Source organism: Chlamydotis macqueenii, chromosome 3 (genome assembly GCF_036417535.1).
Source record: "Chlamydotis macqueenii isolate bChlMac1 chromosome 3, bChlMac1.mat, whole genome shotgun sequence".
Classification (NCBI taxonomy): Eukaryota; Metazoa; Chordata; class Aves; order Otidiformes; family Otididae; genus Chlamydotis; species Chlamydotis macqueenii.
Genome location: NC_141558.1, coordinates 72361059 through 72382134, shown reverse-complemented (window position 1 = coordinate 72382134; position 21076 = coordinate 72361059). Strand labels below are relative to the sequence as shown.

Here is a 21076-nt window from a genome sequence, read left to right as displayed (position 1 = left end):
AGCTCCATGAAAGATAAGCACTTTCTCCATTTATTTTACTAATTCAGCTGATAATGCCAAAACAGAGGAAAAATCTTGCTTACTTTGTCCAGTGAGACTCCAGCAAAGTTGAGTAATAGACAATTGTTGGTAGCAAAGCTGAGAAGGACCAGAGCAAGAGCGTTGGGAAAAACTGACTGACAATGGGATTCTAGTTGGGGGGAAAAAAAGTAAGAGTAAGTATTAAAAACATTTAATGCAGCTGTGGTAGAACAGAGGCTGCAATATTTTGCTTCTTGTAAATAATAGCAGGGTGTACTGTGGAAATTATATTCAGATACAATCTTAAAATGAGTCAGTGCTCACCACTGGTGTGCAAGACATAACATGAGTAGGACTGGGAATTAATTTCCATGAAAGTGAAGTCTCACAAGCAGTTTTGATGTAGTTTACACTAGCTTGGGGAAGTATTTAAAATGAACAGTTTGCAAGAGACTTTAGCTGCATTAAACCTAGGACCAGACATATGTGCCATCCTGTTTTGAATCCAATAAGCAAAATAAAACCATGGCATCTTACTTCAAATTTTTAAATCTGAATTCCCCTCTCCTCATCATAACAATCAAAATACAAGTTGGACTTGAAATTAAATTTTTGGCAAAGGTTTTTTATTACAAAATTTAGAATTCTTAAATTTGGAATGCAACATTTTACTACAAACAAACAAGACATTTATAATAATAAAGTTTCAGATGAAATTACTTCAGCCTACTATGAAAGAACAAAAGAGGCCTAAAGACCCGACTCTGGATGTATGCTTTTTAATCAGCAGTTACATAAAACAATACTGACAATTTCAACTGAATTTAGCTTACAGACATTGTTTCATTAGTATACACCTATCAGTTTATCAACGTTTTGGTCTGATACACAGCTTTAGCCAAACATATGGTGATACTCACATTCAGGTAGTGAATAGGTTTAGTGACATTGAACTTGTCCATGGTTGAGATTATTATGGAAGGAGTAGTAAGAAAAAACAGCACAATAAAAAGAAGCAAATTAATGCAAATCCATCTAAACCACCATTTCAGTCCACGCACTGAAAGATTTTTCCTGAAAAAAAAAATTTAAAAGGATATAAAAACAAGCAGCAAGCATTTGGTGTTAAAAATATATATACTCTCTGTCAAGTAACAGGTGACACTGCTTTTTCTAAACAAAGATTTCATAGTCTCAAAGTTATATAACAAGGCACTACACAAGTTCCAGTTGCTATTAGAAATAAAGAAAACTGTGCAACCTTTCTTAAATTGTGCTTGCAGAAGAATGTATTTAATCTCTCACAACACAAACACAGTGTCTAATGTAGTTAAGGTTTAGGATTAAACATTTCCACTGTTTAATTATATGGAAGTACTAAACAAATTTAGAACAAGAAGAGACAGAGATAAAAAGATACAGAGAATTTCTGTAAGGAGAATAGCTATCAGAGGCAGAATCTACCAAGGAACTGTGATAAAAAAAAAAAAAAAAAAAAAATTAAAAATCCTACATCCCTTCCTGCCATATTAAAACAGTAACCATCGGTCTTAAACAGGTAAAGTTCTTGAATGTAATTTGAAATGCACTAGAATTATTCGAACCCCAAAGTAAAGTCTTCAGAACAGACAAAACAGGGATACAGAGGCTCAGTAACATCCCCAATCATGACAACTCTTTTTGTAAAGCTAGATAAGTAACTTGGCAAAACCCTGTGCCTCCTCTTCTTCAAGGGGGAGGGGAGAAAGGGAAAAGAACAGAAAAAACAAAAATAAAAAACAACAAAAGTTGACCATCTTCCCCTCTGAGATGTTTAGAAAAGCTTTGTAAGTGCTTCAGCCCACTGCGTTGCAATGATAATTTCCTGTGCCCATAAGACAGTGCTTGAAGAAAGGAAGAGGAAATGAAGCACACATGCATGCAAGAACCCTTTCATGAAAAAGGCAGATTAAGCTGAGCCTACTTGGAAAGTAGCATGCAAGAGATTTTTACTTCATGTCTCAAAATAAGACAGCTGCAAAAAAACACAGCTAAGAATCATGGCTGTTTGCTTTACGGTTAAAAATTCTGTAATTTATTTCCAACTGCAGAACTGTAGTTCTAGAGAAAACCTCTCAATTATTAGAAATAGATTATATAGTCACCTTAAAAGTAATTTTCTACTAAAATAATTAGGGGAAAATAGTGTACTTTTATGTTAAAAAAGGTACATACAGGTGAAATACAGTCTCTTGTGCATGTTTGTACCTCACTTTCAGTTTTGGTTTGGGCAATGGAAATGTCACAACAAGTTTACTGTTACACGAACAGGGGATTATATTGACCTAACCCTAAGTTATTTGCAAAGTAACTGGAAAATATTTAGCCATTTTTAGCCTATAAATATGGCAGAAGGCAGCACAGGAACAGTTTTAACTCAAAAAGCATTTATCTACTTTCCAACACTCTCCTGTAAGTGGTGGGTAACGTCTGGGAAAGTCATTGGGTCAATAAAAAGATGTTAGAAGACAGATCATAGCTCACAGAGTGTATCAAGTTATACTCATTATATGTCAATTAAAAAATAAAAAAAAACCACACCAAAGCAAACCCACCCAAACAAAACACCACCACCAAAACGACGACAAAAAACCCCAAAACCACCAAAAAATCCCCATCAAGACATACTTGGTGTTAGTGCTGAGTGTTCTCCAAGTTACTGTCCTCAGATCTCAACAGCAGATATGGATTAACCTCAAAAACCAGGAACTGTGGGTACCAAAACTTTGGGACTTTTGGGTGGCAAAACTCTAGTCACCCTCTGAGAGGCCTCCCCAAGGTCAATGAAGAACACCAGTAATGGAAATAAAGATGCAGATCAGCCACATCCAAATGCTATGTGAAGTCTTAGTTTAGGGTTAAAGGAGAAGGAAAGAAAAAAGAAAAAAAAAAATCCACTCAGCCCTCTTCTCCTGTCCCCATTCTAAACCTACATTATAATAAATAAATGGATGCAAGATAGGAATCTTACCAACAAATATTCTCAGGATAAGGGGCATATGTAACCTCCCAGTTTGATATGCACAGCTCCCTGCTGTAGGATGATGGCTGGGGTTCTCCTTTACATTTAATACTCTGACATTTGCAGGCATTGAAGTCTTTAAGGATACTGTAATGAAGAAAAGGAAGAGGAGGTTTTTCCCAAGTTTCTACACCTGAAAATGCTGCATATATAATGAGAAAGACTAGGAATAGTGATAGAGGTTTTTTTCTTTTAATAACCAGAGATAATGTAACATTATATCATGCATGTAATGACCATCATATAAACAGAAAGCAGTATTGGTTTGAACTGTTCAGTGTTTCTACCAACACGAACAACAGCAGTGACTGGTATTAAAAAATATAAAAAAATAAATCAAAGCATGAGTGCATTGGAAAAAATAAAAACAACAGCCAGTTCCCCAAACACCTCTTTATGTATTTATAGCTGTTTTCAAATCAAAGTAGACTAAAGGATTAGTCTGCACTCTCATTTCTTTGCAGTAGTATAAACTAGCCAATTTTGACTTCAGTATCAATTCTCACAAAATTTCTTATCATGCTGGTATTCTCACAGTTCAAAATATTACCTTCCTTCCCCTATTCCCAAAATAATCACAATACTTATTTTTATATTTTAATATTAGGAGCTGATTGACAACCAATGTATTTAAACAAGATTTAAACATGTTCAGTATAAATGCTTTCAAAGATTTCTCAAAACACAGCAATGGAAGTGCAGGTATACATTCAGAGACAGTACAACTGTGTGCGTGTTACTGCGTAAAAGTTGTTCCACACTAGGTAAGCTCTATTACACTAGCATGGAAACAGTATATGTTATCTTTGAACAGGCAGACTCTAAAATTCCTGAACATGTTTTTCTCAGTTGCACTCTTAACGTAAAGAAAACAGAGAACCACACACACAAACACCAAACAAACAAAAATAACTCCCAAACCTCAGATCTTTACCTTACCAGAATCCAAGAAGCAATGTCAAATTGCCAGCATCTTGCAGCAGCAAGTATTTAAGAAAGTTAATTACACTTTGACAGTTTTTTTTTTAAATGCATACAGAGCAAGCTTTAGCACTAACCAGCCATACTACTGAGCACTATCATTAACCAAGCTTCTACAACCACCAGACTCCATGAACCTCAGTCCTGCTTCCTGTTTCTCCCATCCGATTTCAGAGCAAACTCTGCTCCACAGAGCCAAGAGCACCAAATAACTTTCTAATTTGATGGTAGCTTCAAGTTCACATGTAATCTAATCTATTTTTCCAGAGAACAGAGGCTGCTGCATCAATTCCAAGCTGAACAAACTAGAATCTTTTCAGTTCTTGATAATTCAACTCAGAGATGCCTGCAGTGCAACTCTGAACACATGCGCACGACAGACTCTCTCATTAAAATTGTATAGAACAGATCAGTAGCTAGAGAAGGAAGTTTATTACTTCTTTCACATCCTAAAATGTTATTTCATGCACTAGATTCTCTAATTTTGTGATGTTACACACCAAATTTAGGAGGGGGCAGATTTCACAAGACAATCACTACTCAGAGAGCAGCCAGCAAAACTTTCTCCAGCACCTCAAATTCTTACACAGAATTCTATCCTCTGGACTTCCTTGAACAGAAGCCTGACAGATTGGCTCTCTAACATGACAATTTAAATCAGAGAAGCTATGAAGAACTTAAAAAAAGCATGATTTGTTATTTTTGTAATACAAATATTATTCTGCTTCCCTTTACGCATTTTGTGTTAGTAAAAGATGCTCACAAAGTGCCAACAGGAAATGAGATGCTAAGTGCATTTTCTCTACAAATGACCAAGTAAAAAGCGCTGAACAACTTCTGTTATTAGGTCTACACATATATCTATAACAACAGGCAAGAGAGATATACAACGTGTATCTATCACCACATCAGCCATTGTCTCTACTTTGCAGAGGTGACTAACCAGAACATAATTTGAACCCACTGCGGTAGTTTGGTAACTGGACCATTTCCACAGTAGAAAATGGAGGAATCAGTAGCTCACATTCAAGAACCAATTAGTCCAGTCTACTACTAACCTACACCGATAGACTGGATCCCACACAGAAGAGGAAGGCTCCTTATTCCAATAAGTGTCCAAGCTATTTAGTCCCTTAGATATTTTTTTTCCACTCAAAGCACAGAGGCTAAACGCACACTTATGGGAAAACTTACCAGAAAGCAAAGCAGACCAAATCCATAGGATGGTGAAAAAGAAGAAAGGAAGAAGAATCAACATAAGCAAACAAGCGACACAAACAAGAGATCAGTTCTACTGTTACAGTTAAAAGAGAACAAACAAGAGAGCAGACAAAACTTACTAGGTTGCCATGGATTTCTCTTGAAATGTTACAAAAGCCATTCCCAGTGGGTTTTTATGAACAACTTGTTCCTCTTTTGAATATTCTTCCATCAGTTCATTTCTAACTTTGGTATAATAATCTACAGCATCCTCCTGTCGGGAAATTGATGACTGTTACATCCACATACCACATGGCTAGTATCTTCATCAAAATACAGCTTACACAAACCATAGCCTCTCTTTCTCATACTACTTCCACAAATTACAAATGACATCAAAATGTGAAGACAAACAAACAGGAAGTTTTTCTTGTACTTCATTTTTTGTAGTAAGATTACATTTCAAAAGTTTTGGGGAGTTCATTTTCTCTACAGTGCAAGAACGTGAAGGATGAGCTATCTGCAATAAATGAATAAAGAATTTGCTGAAGCTCAACAAGATGTCACACAAGCTGTTCTCTACTCTTCTAACAACCTACCTAGCCATAACTAAAAATGAACACAATCTCTTACCCTTTCACATCCTCTCATTTCACAACAGCAGAATTGACCACATGGCTTAGGGTTGATTCGGACCCGCTTGCCATACTTCTGATGCAGGTGTTCATAGTAAGTTAGGCTTTTTTCTGCCTGTTTTCTGGATAGAAAGATACATCCATAACATTTTGCAAGAAAACAGTATCAACATCAAGCTTAAGAAGAATACAATCCCCAAAAGAAAAAGTTATGTTATGACTGATAACAAATTAATCAGTCACAGAGATATTAATATATCTTATTATGGCTACTTAGTATAATTTATTTTCAAGTCTGTAATAGCATTATACAGCCTACACTTGTTGTGAGGTTACAGGAAAAAAAACAAAAACAAAAACATTGTAGAGCCCAGAAGATAACACTTTTTTCCTCCTGTGACCAGCACCTCCAGCCAAAGAAGCAAGGTCCCAGAGTTATTAATTCAATAGTTGGGTTTTCCACTTTGCACTGTCTGTCAATTATTAAATAAACAAACACATAACCGGCAAGTCAAAACTTACCTTATGCAACACACAACATATTAAACCTACAAGAAATGAGCCGAACCCCACAACTCCCCTTAAAACATAGCTGAACCTAACTGAAGTCCAGACCAGAACTTTAAGAGCAGAATTAATTTCTACCATGTGTAAGCTTAGTACTGCTGGTATATGTTGATTAAGGACTGGCAAAGCATTCATAACACTATTCTAAACTCAGGCAGATTACAAAAACAAGTACCTTTTTTTGAAGAGATGAATAAGTTTGGCTACATCATAACACAGCTGGACTTCCAGCACAGTGCAGGTTGGGTAGGCAGCACTGAAAAGGAAGCAGTACATAAGAACAGCAAAACCAGAAAGTACAATGAAGAAACTGTTTCAAAAGAGTATCACTGATGTCTAATTGACATCTCAATCCCTCATTTTATTTCTGAATGAGGTATCATAGAGTGGAAACTTCCAGACAGACAGATGCCCAAGTAAAGGACATGTGGGAGCATAAATGGAAAGTATGGATAAACAACCACTTTCTTGGAACCTAATTTTAAGATCAGCTAACTAACTTAACTGAAATATAGTCTTTTCTCAATTCTGTCTAAGGGATAAGATACACTTTTAGAAGACAGATACTATAATACAAATTTTAAACCAAAAAAAAAAAACCAAACATTCCTGCTTGACCAGGTAAAATTACTAGGACAATTTAAAATCTCCTGTTCCTAATGATACTACTCAGGCATGGAACTTACGTGAAATGGCCTTGTATTGTCTCTTCTTTTGCATTTTTTGGAAGACCAGTTATAAACAATGTGCACTTAACCTGCAAGAGAAAAATGCAGCTCCAATTTTGAGAAACTATATCACGAAAGAGTAAATAAAAATACGAGGAAGGCAGTAACACAGCACAAGTAGCTGTGTTGTAGTGGGGAAAAAAGGTAGGAAAATCTTATTTTGATGGGAGCTGCATCTATTCAAGGAAGCACCACATTCACCTTCTACATTGGTAATAAGTTACATCAAAATTCCACAAATCCCTCCCCAATCCCCTTTTCTCCATCCGCTTTCACAATTCACTCAGTTGAGCTCTGCTTTCACTGAATTCCTTCACACTTACATCACATTCTAGCAAGCAGGAAGCATCTTAGCAATTTGCTTTTTCAGCATTATCCACTTGCAAACACTCTGTATGTTGTTTTTTTTTCACCCCAATATATGAACTTACTATGTTTTCTTCTTTATATGTAACATACTTCATGTGATGTCTCATGAAGACAACAGTCAGAATCAGGTAAACAACAGCAAAAACTGTGTGCAGCCACAGAAGATTATTACTGTTGGACAAAACGTTATGAATATGAGAAACAGGAAGAACTAATTGTCCAACTGATACAAGTAGCCATCAAAATGCTAAGCAGACCAGAACCTCTGATTGAACACAAAACAAGAAAAAAAGGTAGTTACTGGTAGTCAGTCATGTCTATGCAGATGCCTTGGACAGCCATTAGGGTTACCTGCTTGTCATAAAATTCTATAGGTAACAGTCCCACAACGAAAACAGATATTCTATGACATGGACATTTTTAGGCAGCATTTGGCTTGCACCTTCTCATATGGATGACCAATAGCACATACCATGCTATTTGTCAAAATGTTTTTTTTAATTGGCCTTACTAGTTACTGTGCTGAGTGCATAACTGAATTCTCCTTGAACACAATCCTTACTGAAATTGAAAACAGTCTAATAACACAGGAAGTAAGTTCTGCTTCTCTGACAGCTCCTTCCTCAAAGCTTACAGCAGTTCTGTTCTGTGAATAGTTCTTCAGTTTTGCAGAGAGCATTAATAATTACAATTAACCTAAAACACAGGAACCTATTTTACAGGTGAAAAAACCTGACCAAACAAAAAAATCCCCAGGATTCACAATGTGGTGAAAAATACACCAAAGTACATTGGCAGAAAACTCTATTGGACATAGTAGCATGGATAGATGTGGATTGATCAAGTAATAAAACAGAAAAATTGCACAGCTTTGTATCCCAACTATTTTACAGAGTGTTTTTAAAACACATAGAAGTAATTTTAATTGTGATCTCAGATGGGAGAGGTAGGCAAACACGTAAATCTGATGTAAGAGAACTTAAATCATCCAAGTTACACATTCTAGTAAAGCTGTCAGCTTTATTTTCCTTATGAAGTATGGTTTCTTTTAATGTGGAAATTTCTGAAAATAATATTGCTAGATGTGCAGTCATTAGCCAAGAGAAACATGTGGTGCAAGAGGTAAGAGCTAAGAGAGTAGAAGCCAAGTCTCTGGATTTCTTATCAGCACTGTAACTGCATAGCCTGAAGCAGAACATATCCCAGTTTCAATTGATGAAGCGTGAATAAGTAATTCCTACCCCACAAGCCATGCTGCAAGTATCATTTCATGTCTTTAGAGACCAGGACAAGAAACAGATACAAGCATAAAAGCACCCTGCAAGATTTACTTACCCAGTTTGTAAGTTCACTATAGTTGTTCTTCCAAAACTATAGGGATCTTTATCTAAGAAAAACACATACAAGTAGTGTAATCAACTAGTGCAACATTCACATACAAACTGTCAGCAAGTCAGCTTTTATTCTATTTTTTAAAAATGTTGATATACTTCTTTTTAATGCTGAGCATGTTAATTGTTAAAAAGATTCAGAGTTATAATCAGTACTGTTTTACACTGTATTGCTTTTTACAGTTGGGAAAAAGGACCCCCAGAATTATATCACATTCAAGCCATCAAGAGAAACAATAGATTATTTTAGAAGTCTGAATACTACATCTCTGTAGCACTAGATCTTTCTCCCTCCAATCTCCCTTCATGTCCATTAACAATTGTTTAGGGATTTGAACATATTTCCTTCACGTTTTTACTCCATCTTCACTGGTTTCTTATCTCAGTTTTTTAAACTGCATTAATTCCGTATTGACAAAACAGTACCAACAACCCTACTAAGGTAAAAAATGAGAAAGTTTATATTACATTCTCTAGACTGCCAAATATTTTTTAAAATTATAATGCAAGTGAGTGAAAACTGAACACATGTTCACAAAGGAAAAAGAGCTAAGTGTATCCAGAAACTTAAACAGTCTTCTAGCAGAGACTTAAATCACATTGCAAGTTAAGTCATCACAAGAGAAAGAACTGCAAATGCACAAAATCGACATATGGTGGAAGGGAAGGAAGAAAGGGAGAGATACTAAAACCTCATAATTGTTTTTCAGCTATTTTTCCTAGCATAACAAAAATGAATGCAGGAAAACAGAAGATGTATTCTCATGTTTTAGAAGGCCAGCCATACTCTGCCATTTGAATTAACAGAGATCTTCCATTGGTATCCAATATACCACAACTTCTATCAAATTGTAGTTAGGGAAGGACAGTGCACACAGATTGATGCATATTAGTTAGAGAAGGACAGTGTGCACAGATTGATGCATATTACAAAATCCATTTTGGTATAAATACACAGGTAGTAATGAAACCAGAAGGGGGAACAGCATACTACAAGTTCTTTGAAGGCACCAGCACCTCTCCCTTTACAAAGGAGGTGGAGACAGCAACTAAGGCATCAGTTCTGTTGGATTTCATTCTGTAGAACTAGGTATGCTGGCTGAGAACACAAAGACGGAAAGCAAGGAAGGAGAAGTGACTGTGAAGAGCTAAATAGTACTTTGAAAGAGCAGAAAAAGAAAAGAAATAAAAAAAAAAAAAAGAGCAATGGTAGTTGCAGATATTGATATAAACAGAGAATTGCTATCAAAGAGCTCATAAAAGGGAAATTAGAGATGGCAGTTCTACAAAGAAACAATACTAAAAGGCATATCCTACTAAGACAAGAGCTAAGTCACACGGCTCTCTAAAACACAGACAGGAGTAAACTGAAAACAAGAACTAGGTCACATTATTAAGCACTATAGAAGATAATAAATTATAGGGACAAATATCAGCAAGGTCAGTGCACAAAATAAGACGAAATTGCTCTGGTATAAGAACAAACAAAATGAAACACAAGCAAGTACTCAGGAAAACCAAATGAATGACTGCTTTTCATTTTGCATCACCGTTCACCAAGAGGATCAACTGTGAACAACATGATCTTGACAAGACTGATACAAAGCTAGGTATAAAATGGGCTTGTAAGGGCTCATTATCAAAAATGGAAGAAAGTTTAAATAGAGCTTAAGAGATTTCTGTCCATCAGTATTCTCATTAGCAACCAGAATGGCAAACTAGAGGACACACTTACTGTATTTGTTGAGTGTGAATTAATAATGGAAAAGGTAGGTGTCACACTTGCAGACATAATCAGGACTAGACTACAAGAAACATGAAGTAATTGTCTAGTCTCAGTGAGATTTGTCTCATTTTGAGCCGCAAATCAAGACAGAAGGGGAACACCGGCAGACAGTCTAGCTAGATTTTTAAAAAGTTCAGAGGATGGCTGATGATTTTATGATCAACCAAATGGAAAACATCTCTCATTAATGATCAAATTAACTGGTCTGGTTTATCAAAAAGAGGAAAAAACACAGATTAATTGATAACCCTCAAGCAGCTAAAAGGATATCACAAAGATGAAATAATCTATTCTCCTCAGTGATCTTAAATTACAGCAAAAGAGAACGAGACTGGACACCAGAAAAAGATTTCTCAGCTGTGAAGACAGTTTCCATTGGCAATCATCACCACTAAAAATCATACAGAGTGCTTAAATAAACACCAGGTAAGAGGGCATAAGTCAAGTTAATCCTGCCTTGAGCCTTCTAGGTCTAGTCATCTATGTCTGCATGTGGTCTGCTATCTTGTTTCTGACAACAGGTTTTGCCAGATGTTTAAAGAACCCTCTGCTCTCATACAAATGTCACACAAAATGACACAGACATCAGACTGAGGAGGGGGAAGCAAACAAATAAAAACCCCACACACCTTACAAAGTTTACCAAAATAAAAAAATCCTAGAAGCTTTCGCAACTATATAAACCACAAAATTATTCTCAGAATATATAAAAAAAAAATCTTACCAAGTAGATCACCTGATAGGTTGACAGGCAGTATGACACACACAGACAAAATGCTGACAGCAATCAACAAACAGATAATGTGACGCTGGAAGGCAAGGTAATGTATGGCATCTTCACCACATCTCTCATGAATCTCGTCATCACTGCATCATAGACAGAAAAGCATATGGTCAGTCTACTCAATATCCTTGGAGTTTTAGGGGGTAGTTTTTGAACATATACTAATTTCTCAGTCTACCTAGTGACACCTCCATCAATTCCTATCAGTTTTCAACACGGTTGTGTTCTTTCATTCATAAATTTAAGTTCCAAAAGTGTCTTTCTTGTGCAGTATTAGCATACAAAAATTAACACGAGGAAATTTAAGACACAAACAAGTTATCTGAAAAGCAAATATAAATACATTTTTTTTAAATCAGCCTAAAAGAGAACAAATACATTTGCTGTGACCTTCTGCTTTATGACAGTCACAAGGTGTTAAGCCTAGCTCTCAAACTTTAAGATTACAATGTGACATTGTTTACTCATCTCCATAAAGGCTCCCCATGAGGAAAATGACCACAGAATCACCTTACTCTTATGACATGCAATTAACAGAAGATATTAATAGGCCTTGGAATGAACTCTCATCATCTATCCATTGTCAGCAGAACAGACCATTAAAATACGAGTTCTTTGAAAAGGAAGGAACTGCACTAGCAAAACTGGAGAAAGACAGGCTCAATCCCCACCCCTTTTTTGTTTCAATGAACTCAAGCTAGAAATTGGTCTTTAAAAATCATGATTTACTAAGCACCAAGAGATACAAAGAACGAACATCTCATGTCTAACGCTCAGTTTCTGGGAAACAGCGGGATGGGCTTTTCCTAGTTAGTCAGTTCCAACCCTGACTAAGCCACCAGTTTGCCACAGAAATCTTTGCCGGGAAACCCTGTTTCCTGCCTGGGGCCCTACCAGCTTTACATAGGGGAACACCTACACAGTACTCTTTGAAGGGCAAAACCCTAGAGCCTAGTTACTAGCTCAGAATCCATATAAGTGCCATAGATTCACTTCGGTTCACACACTGTCCCAAGACCAGGAAGTCCCTGGGCTGGCAGCAGAAAGATAACTGTATCCTGAAGAGGAATTCCCAATAAGCTGATCTTGTTTTCATGTTATTTTTCCACCCCGCCAGAGGCACCCATGTCCCTGTTTGTATTAAATTCTATCTATTCAAGGAAAAAAAAAATGAATGCAAACTCCCTTTTTTTTTTTAATTAAAAAAAAAAAAAGCAAAGCAAACCACAGCTCACTATTTCTGTTTCACATACTTACTGCATCCGAAAAGCAGCTGTCATCCAAGAACAAAACCCCTATAAAAAAGAAGGAAGTTTTTACGAGTTAACATACAAAACATACAGTCTCAAATCTGTACAATTAAGATAAGTGTTTCTATTAAGCCAATCTCTTAGCTAAAAAGCTGGCAGTTTGTTACTCTGAAATGATCATTTAGAAACATACAGAAAAACACCTCATAGTCTACAATACTTTTTACAATGTACTTTGTATGTCTGTCTTCAGAGAGTATTTAAGAGGGTTTTTATTACTTGCACATTTATTACTTAGGCTTCTTAAATTTACACAAGTGTGTCCAAATCCCATCTCAAATGAACAGAAGTCAAGATTGAGGCTTCCAAGGATTTTTTTTTTTTTTAAGGATTGTTTTAGAGCAGAAAAGGTGATTATTTTTTCCAAAACCATTTCCAGAGACCCTCCAATTTCAAGGATAAGTTCACAAGAGTCTAATACAAGTTAATCAGTTAAATGGGAGTTAGAAACAACACCGTGATTAAATTAACAGAAAGTTTCTTGTATAGCTTTACAAATCCTCGTATGAAATTGTACAGCAGAGATCACATCTCACTGAATGTCCCAGTATGGTTCAAAAAAAAAAATCTTGTCTCTTGAAAGGCGTCTTCTTTCAAGTGAATTGTATCAAGCAGAAGAGATACATTTTTATTCAACAGTTTCAATTACAAAGTTGCTTTAGGGTTTAAAAAAAAAAAAAAAAGAAAACTACAGAAATAGCAGAGCAATCCTGAATCCTGATCAAACACCAGTACGCTTTTGATGCTCAGTTATTTAGTTACAAGGTTATGTATTAAGTTGATGCATATATAAAATGTTAAAATGTAGGCTGCCACCACTGGACAACTCTCGCATAGTTCATTCTGAAGCTGCAACACAAAATGCCAGAAATGTGTGAATTCAAAATCTCCAGAGAGACCATGGATGGCCAAAAATTTATCTTCCACTCCAAACCAGTTTTAATATTAAGAGCATACAGCATTATTTCTAGCCTCACACTTGCATACAGTTTTCTCATCTTTGTGAGGAGGACAATGTACTATAAAGACCAACAAGGTATTACTTGCAATGTGAACGTAATGTAACGTTTTAACTGTTATTTATTTAGTAGACCTTTTTCTTCCTCACCTTCCATTTGAAACTTTAACATATGGTCCCCCTCCTAACTAAAAAAAAATTTAAAAAAATTTTTAAAAGTTACTTAAAACGACACAAGATACTGGTTTGTGATATGGCAATAGTTTGTCAGGATATGGAGATTATGTATGGTTCTATAAAAAACCAATGCACTATTAATTTTTGCATAATTGGTCTTCCAACTTAATGACTGGTTCATTGGGCTAGGTAGAATGGCAAATTACAACAGATTCCATTAAATAGTTTACATTAAAATAAAACAAATACATATCAAAACTCTAGAATACTTACCCTATCATATTCAAGATCCTCAGGTACCGATGAAGATGTTGACAATCGGTTGTATCTTGATTCACTAAAATACATTAAATTATGCTTTTAAGTATCTTTAATAACAGATTATTAAATTCTACAGAATTATTTCAACTTTAACAATTCCGAAGTAACTAAGCACAAAAACACTTTTTCACTTATGAAAGCTGTGGTTTTTATCTTGTAGCATATGCTTAATTATAGAAACTTTTGCTGCGTCTCATGTTGAAAAGGAACACCGTGTGAGCTCCTGACATGAGAGCACTTAACTGAACTAGAAAGAAAAAAAAAATTTTTATTGGGATATTAAACCACAGTAACATAAGAGAATGCAACACAGGTTTGGAAGCATAGCAATGACCAGATTTGCAAGCTAGCTTTCTGTTCACATATTCCTCATTACAAGACATCAATTCTTTCCCCCCACCTCTCTTCCTTCATCTTACAGTCACTACTCAGAATTCCTCTGCACAATTAAACCCACTACCTGCAGGGCCACCTCCTCACACAAATTCAGTCCTGTAGCAAGACTGGAAACATTTAGAGACCCTGTAGCCCTCAAAAAAAAAGCAAAGTACTTGTTTTTAGTTTGTTACTCAAAATAAATGTTGCAGTGGCGACGCATCCATAATTACAGGACAATACATGTTAAAATAGAGTATGCTTGTAGGTGTATGTACAATAATTTTGACCTAGCTGGCTCAGATCACCATCCAGCAGGGACAATAACACAGGCTCCTAGGTGTCTGACTGCTCAAGGACCTGTTTGTCCCATGCAGGTCTGTCTCTACAGCCCACATGGAAATCTACACTGAAGCATCTTCATTCTTACTGCCTGAGCTAGTTCAGTTATTGCCTTTTTTTTTTTTTTTTGGCCATCTACTTGTCATAATTGTACATAGATTACATCTAAACTCACGTTGAGTCCTTTCCTGTTGCTTAGTTACGAATCTACCACAACTTAGTTACATCACTAAGATTAGGAAGCGGCTCACTTTTGAAGTTTATGCACTTCATAAACAGACAACTAACTTTTAAGCATCCCAAGACACCATGTTGTAGAAATATTATTTTAAAAAAATAATAATCAAAAGCTCATTTGCAGTATTTAAAAAAAAACAAAAAACAAACAGTGAAGAATTTCAGAAACCTGCAATGATACATTTCTTTTTTTATTTTTAAACCCTTCAGAAATATTACAGCACAGGCTGCATAGGGAGCTCTGGAAAGACACTGGGCTTGAGCCACGATAAACAAAATAGTTAATATCCTTCTATCACAGAAACACACTGCAAACATCAACGTGTAGGCAGGTGACATGTTAGCAAACCAAGCAGCCTATTTTCTTACCTCCACTTCCTTAACCCAAAACTGCAGAATGAAATTAATGACAATGCCAAACACAGAACTTTATTACTGAAACTGCAAAGGTTAACTCTGTGAGTGGGACGTATTTCACACAAGGCAGCACAAGGACATTTTTAACAAACGTGCGTGCGATTACAAACATATCTATCTGATACAAATGCACTTCATTTAAGCCATATTTACTGTACTTACTTCCACATTCCCCAAATGGTTGCAACAAATCAGTCTGATTGTATATCTTTTTTACCTTTCAGCTTCTGACACCAGAGCAACACGACCATAGTCCCAGAATCTCTTTCTTATAACGGAAAACAGTAATATTAAAATCTAGAAAATAAAAAACAAAGACCTCTGAATATTTATTTTTCCACTTCATAATAATTATTCTTAGGTGTACAGGAACTCTAAAAAAATGCTGGTTTAGCTCCTAAGCCAACACTCATATGTTAACCAACCCAATGCTGGCCACGGTACAAACTAACCTGTCTGGGACCAATGGACAAGAACACCTGCCTTCCTGTTCCAATTTATAAAGGAGGAGAACTGCATCCAAAAATACTTCTGAACTGCAAGTGTATAAAGATTTGTGACAAGAACAGTAGCAAGTATTACTAGAGAGGAAGTCAAAACTTTCATAAATACACATTTACTATTATTCATCACTTAATGACTATGATGGAAGACTTGCAATTTTATTTTATTTTTAAACATATAGGCTGTAGTGGGCTCAATTATTTTCTCAAGTATGAGTATCATTTTTATTCTCAGTACAAACAATATATTATTACAACTTATAAAAACCAGAAACTTATATTTTATCTCTGCAATGTATTTTTATATCTCCCCTTTGTATTTAAACTGTTTGAAAGAGGCTAAAAAAACAAGGAAAAAAGAAAATACTATGTGTTTCACAGATGCATTGCTTTTTTTCCTTTTTTAAAGAAACAAGTTGGTCTGTATGAAGCAATAAAGTAGAAGTAACAAGGTCTGTTTTCTATGCATATGCAGTATACACCCTCAGCTCTTAACCCCTCCTACATCCCATACCTGTTTGGCTGGAAAGTGGTGCTAGTGATGTAATTTATTTGGATCTATGCAAATACTGACTGGCCAGACAGTCAGTTGAGATTATCCATGCGTTAAGATTACACAGCTAATTTCCACATTTCACAACGAATAAAGCCTTCTTATAACAGCCTTCCTCCCAGTATTAGTGTAGATCTTCCTCTTTCATCTGGCCATTAAACTTCATGCAAGCAGGAAAGTTCTCTAGACTCTCTGACGACTTTGGTTGAAATTGGCTAATGTATTCTATGGTTACTAAGAGGAACTGCCAGACAAAAATGGGAAGACAGTACAATATAAGTGCCTCACTTTCTTAGGAAACCAGCCTAGAAATAATATTCAGAAATCTATCAACTGACAGTTACTGATGGGATCTGCAGTAAATATGTCACGAACATAGGAATACAGGAGTTACTAAACAAATTGTAATACTTGGTACTTGAAGAAGAGAGAAGCCTTCCACATTGCATCTAACTCTCTACTTAACGTTGTTTGAGAAGAGGGTTCAACAGCAAGGAACTCAAAACTAGAACTCAGTATCTTGAAATTCAACCACAGCTTTACAAAAAAAAAAGTTCCCCCCAAACACTCCAACTAAGTCTTACTAAACACTGTACCATCAGTCGCACAGAGCAATAACTCCTCAGAAAATAGATTTATGGTAGCATGCTGCATACACTAAATAAATAGCAAAGAATGCCACTACATAACTTCTAGGAACATCCTCTACATTCCTACAGAACTATCAGCTCAGACCTCATACAGGTATTTTAAATTTCTCCACAGTAGCTTTCTAGAACTCAGGAACTATGTCATCCCTTTAGTCTCATTTCAGTACTCATTTATTAGGCTCATTTGCAGGTCTACAGCTCTTTCTCTCCTAGCTTAAGACAACCTAGACAAAACTTACAGAAACAAATCTCTACTTGATAAATAAGAGAACTCTGAACAATCTAACTTCTGAGAAGGCTAGAAGGATTTTCAATACAAGAAACAGAAACTGGGCTTACAAAAAAGAAGGTTACATCAAGCAGCAGAACAGTTGGGATTCCACCAAAAGTTACTCCTTGGAGCACTGTGCTGCCCCGGGCAGTGCTGTAGCAGTATGTCTCATTTGTTGAGTTGAAAGGTACACTTCTATTCCAGAAGTAGACTAGATGAGAATGTCCAAATCCCAGGAAAAAGAAAGGATTCATTGTGTCTTTTCCTAAAAAATAAAAAAAAAAAATAAAAAAATAAAAAAAAAAATGAAACAACCATGCAAAAAGCCTGCCTGGTATTTGTGAGTTGCACTAACTTTACAAGTACAAAAAATGCATGAAGATTCAACCAGGAAACTACTTCGGAACAGAAGTCACATTTGACAGTCCTTCCCTGTAAAATATTTTGCAATAACTGATAGGGTCAGCAGCAGTGCCCAAGCAAGAATTCCAGACATCTCACCAACCACATCCTCTACAGACATCTAAGGAAGGACCCACAAAAAACAAACTTCTCTATCTTCTAATCTATAACATCAAACTACTCATTTCAGCCTGGATTCTGATTCTAGGAATAACACAGAGCATTAGACATTCCGCCAATAGCAGTTTGAAGATTTTGCTCCTAGTTGATGAGCATGTGTGAATATATTGGCTTGTGAACTTTGTATTCAAGCCTCAAGACCTTGAGATTACTGACAAATTTGCCACTAATTACACAGAAAAGAACTATTTATTACATAAATACACATGCTACTCTCTGTTGTTGAAATAGTGTGATTTTCCTTTTTTTAATAGGAGAATTCAACTGAAAGAACAGCACAGTAATTACAGTATATCAAGAACAAGAAAGAACAAAGAGTATTTCAAATTTTCTAACAGCCATCTACCTAATTTTAGTCAACTGACCTGCTCAGATAATGTAGTAACATAGAAAATTGCAAAAGATTTGGCTATTGATACAAGGATTTTTTTTATCAGTGCTGGCAATTTCTCATTTATTTCAAGGTTTTCCACTTCAAACATTTCTTTTCCTGGATCTTATTAACTTGATTGTTCCCTGCACTTGGGATAGAAGCATGCTTCGTGCAGAATGTGCTTCTGACTGATAAATTCATAAAGAAAGCATACCCTCAAAAATTCTATCCTTTGAAAGCAAATATTGTAGGTTCTCATCACACAGGTCCAGGGACGCTACTTTTGGGATAACATGCCTCTGTAAGAGGAATGCACATGTCTCTGACGACTGCACTATTCTGGATGCTGAAAACAGAACAAAACCAAAAGAAGAATATTAATAACAACAAGTTTTGCCTTTAAGCAGCAGAAAACCAGCTCGAAGAATACTCCTCCCAAAACAGCATTTACTAAATGTTGGACTGTGTGACTTCGTCGGGGAAGAAATTTTGTCACAACTGACATGCTTCCTCACAAGAGGGGGCGACGGGAGGGGGAACAAAACAACCAAACTCCAGACAAAATTTGTGCCGTGAACCTATCCTTGCTTTCTAAGTATTGAAATTTAGTGCTGACAAAAGAGAAAGTATTTTCGAACATACTTCATCACCACAACTGCAGAGCGTGCACGCTAGTTCTTAAGTAACACACTGGATCTTATCAGACACGATTTCCAATTCCTGAAAGGTATTACGCTTAAACAAGCCAGCTGTCAGGAAGATGAAGAGAACGGCGAGACCTCCCGCGGGTGGAGTTGCGGGGCAGCAACCCAAGGAGCGGCCCTTCGCGACCTCGCCAGGCAACGCGAGCGCCGGTCCGGGCTCTAGGAACGCGAAACCGCCTCCCTTATTTCGGCCGGGACCCTGACGGCGCCCCCGGCCCCGGAAGGGGCTGGCAGGGCCCGTTTCCTCAGAGGGCACACCGGCAAACGCCGGGGCTCGCAACTCGCCCAGGCGGCCGGTCCCTCGGCTCCCCGCTCGCCTCTGGGCGAGGAGGCCGTGCGGGGCCTTAGCCCACCGCCCCGGGGAGGGGCCGCCCTCAGGGCTGCCCCGGCCGCCCGCTCCCCAGCTGGGGCCGCTGACGGCAGAGCGGGGAGGAGGCCCTGAGGAAACGGCTGTTTCCTCCGGAGGGCCGGGCGGAAGGGAGCGGGAGGGGGCCGGCTCCGGCGGGCAGCCCGCGCCCCCAGGGCCACCCCTCAGAGCTCCCCTCCTCCCTCCTCCGTGGCTGGACCTACCCCGAGGCTGCCTTACGCAGCCCTGTCCTATCCCGTCCCCATACTGCGCTGCCGCCTTCCCTTACCTACACCGGGGTGGCCACAGCCTCTCGCCTCCTCACCGCCCCGCTCCCGAAGTTACAAGCCCCAGCAACAAGTGCGGGGAGCCGCGCATGCGTGCCCGGGCCGAGCCCCGCCGCCGGGCCGGGCCGGGCAGTGGCGGGCGGTTGGAGGCCGGGGCGGCGGCCGTTGGTCCCTCCCTGACGGGGCGGCCGCGGAGCCCCAACGGCGGATGGCTTTTTCGGTGGGCGTATTGGTGCCCCTCGCCTCTCCAGCCTTGTTTTCCAGACGCAGAAGTGCTTCCCTCAGGGAAGAGACCCCCTAGTAAAATACGTGGAGGAAAGTTGCTGTCATTTTTTTAGTACTGCCGTCCCTTTTCATCTACCGCCAGTACGACATGGCGGTCGGGAGGTGCACTCACCCGGAGTTATTGGGTGGGCTTTTGCTTTAGCACAGGAGACACTTGGAGCTGTGCTGGGAGCCAGTTTCATTTCACATGGCAGGGTCAGTGAGAGTTTCTGAGGTGGGGGCCTGTGCATGCCAGACCTGCCTTTAAAGCGTCTAGAGCCAAGCTTTCCCTTTATGCAATATCATTAGAATTATATCTAGAATCATAGATCACTAGGATGGTTTGTGTTGGAAGGGACCTTAAAGACCATTCGGTTCCAACCCCCCTGCCCTGGGCAGGGACACCTTCCCCTAGACCAGGTCACTGAGAGCCCTGTCCATCCCGGCCTTGAACACTTCCAGGGATGGGGCATCCACAGCTTCCCTGAGCAACCTGTTCCAGTGCCTCACCACTCTCACAGGAAATAATTTCTTCCTTATATCTAATCTAAACCTACCCTCTTCCACTTTAAATCAATTACCCCTTGGCTACTACATGCCCTGGTTGAAAGTCCCTCCCCAGTTTTTTTTTAGTGGGCCTCCTTTAGGTACTGGAAGGCTGCTACAATGGTTTATGACAGTTATTTTAGAAGTTCATAGCTTATCTACAAAAATTTTATGCTGGATCCTGAAGACAAAATCTCTAGTGAAGAATTAAGAATTTATCAATTTTGGTGATTTCTCAATTTTAATGTTAGTGTGGACTACAGTGCCATGGTTTGGAGGAAACCCTTTTGTGCCTGTATGACTCACATTAGCCATTAACCTCCTAAAAAATCAGATC

The 21076-nt window shown here is 38.0% G+C and overlaps 1 protein-coding gene across 6 annotated transcripts in view; it reads right to left on the bottom strand.

Annotated features, from left to right (window-relative positions):
- TMEM63A (transmembrane protein 63A) overlaps positions 1 to 19969 on the bottom strand; it is a 42150-nt gene extending 22181 nt beyond the window's left edge. For 3 of the 6 annotated variants that reach the window (XR_015258182.1, XR_015258181.1, XM_086745113.1), the window contains exons 1-16: positions 19932 to 19969; positions 18807 to 18938; positions 17706 to 17902; positions 15878 to 15957; positions 14242 to 14305; positions 12781 to 12818; positions 11464 to 11606; positions 8898 to 8949; positions 7625 to 7733; positions 7152 to 7222; positions 6641 to 6721; positions 5897 to 6020; positions 5404 to 5537; positions 3032 to 3169; positions 942 to 1095; positions 84 to 190 (exon numbers count right to left, since the gene is read on the bottom strand). Coding sequence is in view for 4 of the 6 variants with exons in the window: in XM_086745113.1 (XP_086601239.1) it covers positions 84 to 190; positions 942 to 1095; positions 3032 to 3169; positions 5404 to 5537; positions 5897 to 6020; positions 6641 to 6721; positions 7152 to 7222; positions 7625 to 7733; positions 8898 to 8949; positions 11464 to 11606; positions 12781 to 12818; positions 14242 to 14305; positions 15878 to 15957; positions 17706 to 17891 (1481 nt within the window). In the remaining 2 variants the exon portion in view is untranslated. Of the gene's footprint in view, positions 1 to 83; positions 191 to 941; positions 1096 to 3031; positions 3170 to 5403; positions 5538 to 5896; positions 6021 to 6640; positions 6722 to 7151; positions 7223 to 7624; positions 7734 to 8897; positions 8950 to 11463; positions 11607 to 12780; positions 12819 to 14241; positions 14306 to 15822; positions 15958 to 17705; positions 17903 to 18806; positions 18939 to 19234; positions 19349 to 19931 lie in introns of those variants that run through there. The other 3 variants (XM_086745114.1, XM_086745115.1, XM_086745116.1) reach the window with 3 other exon arrangements.
- Between the last annotated feature and the right edge of the window lie 1107 nt (positions 19970 to 21076).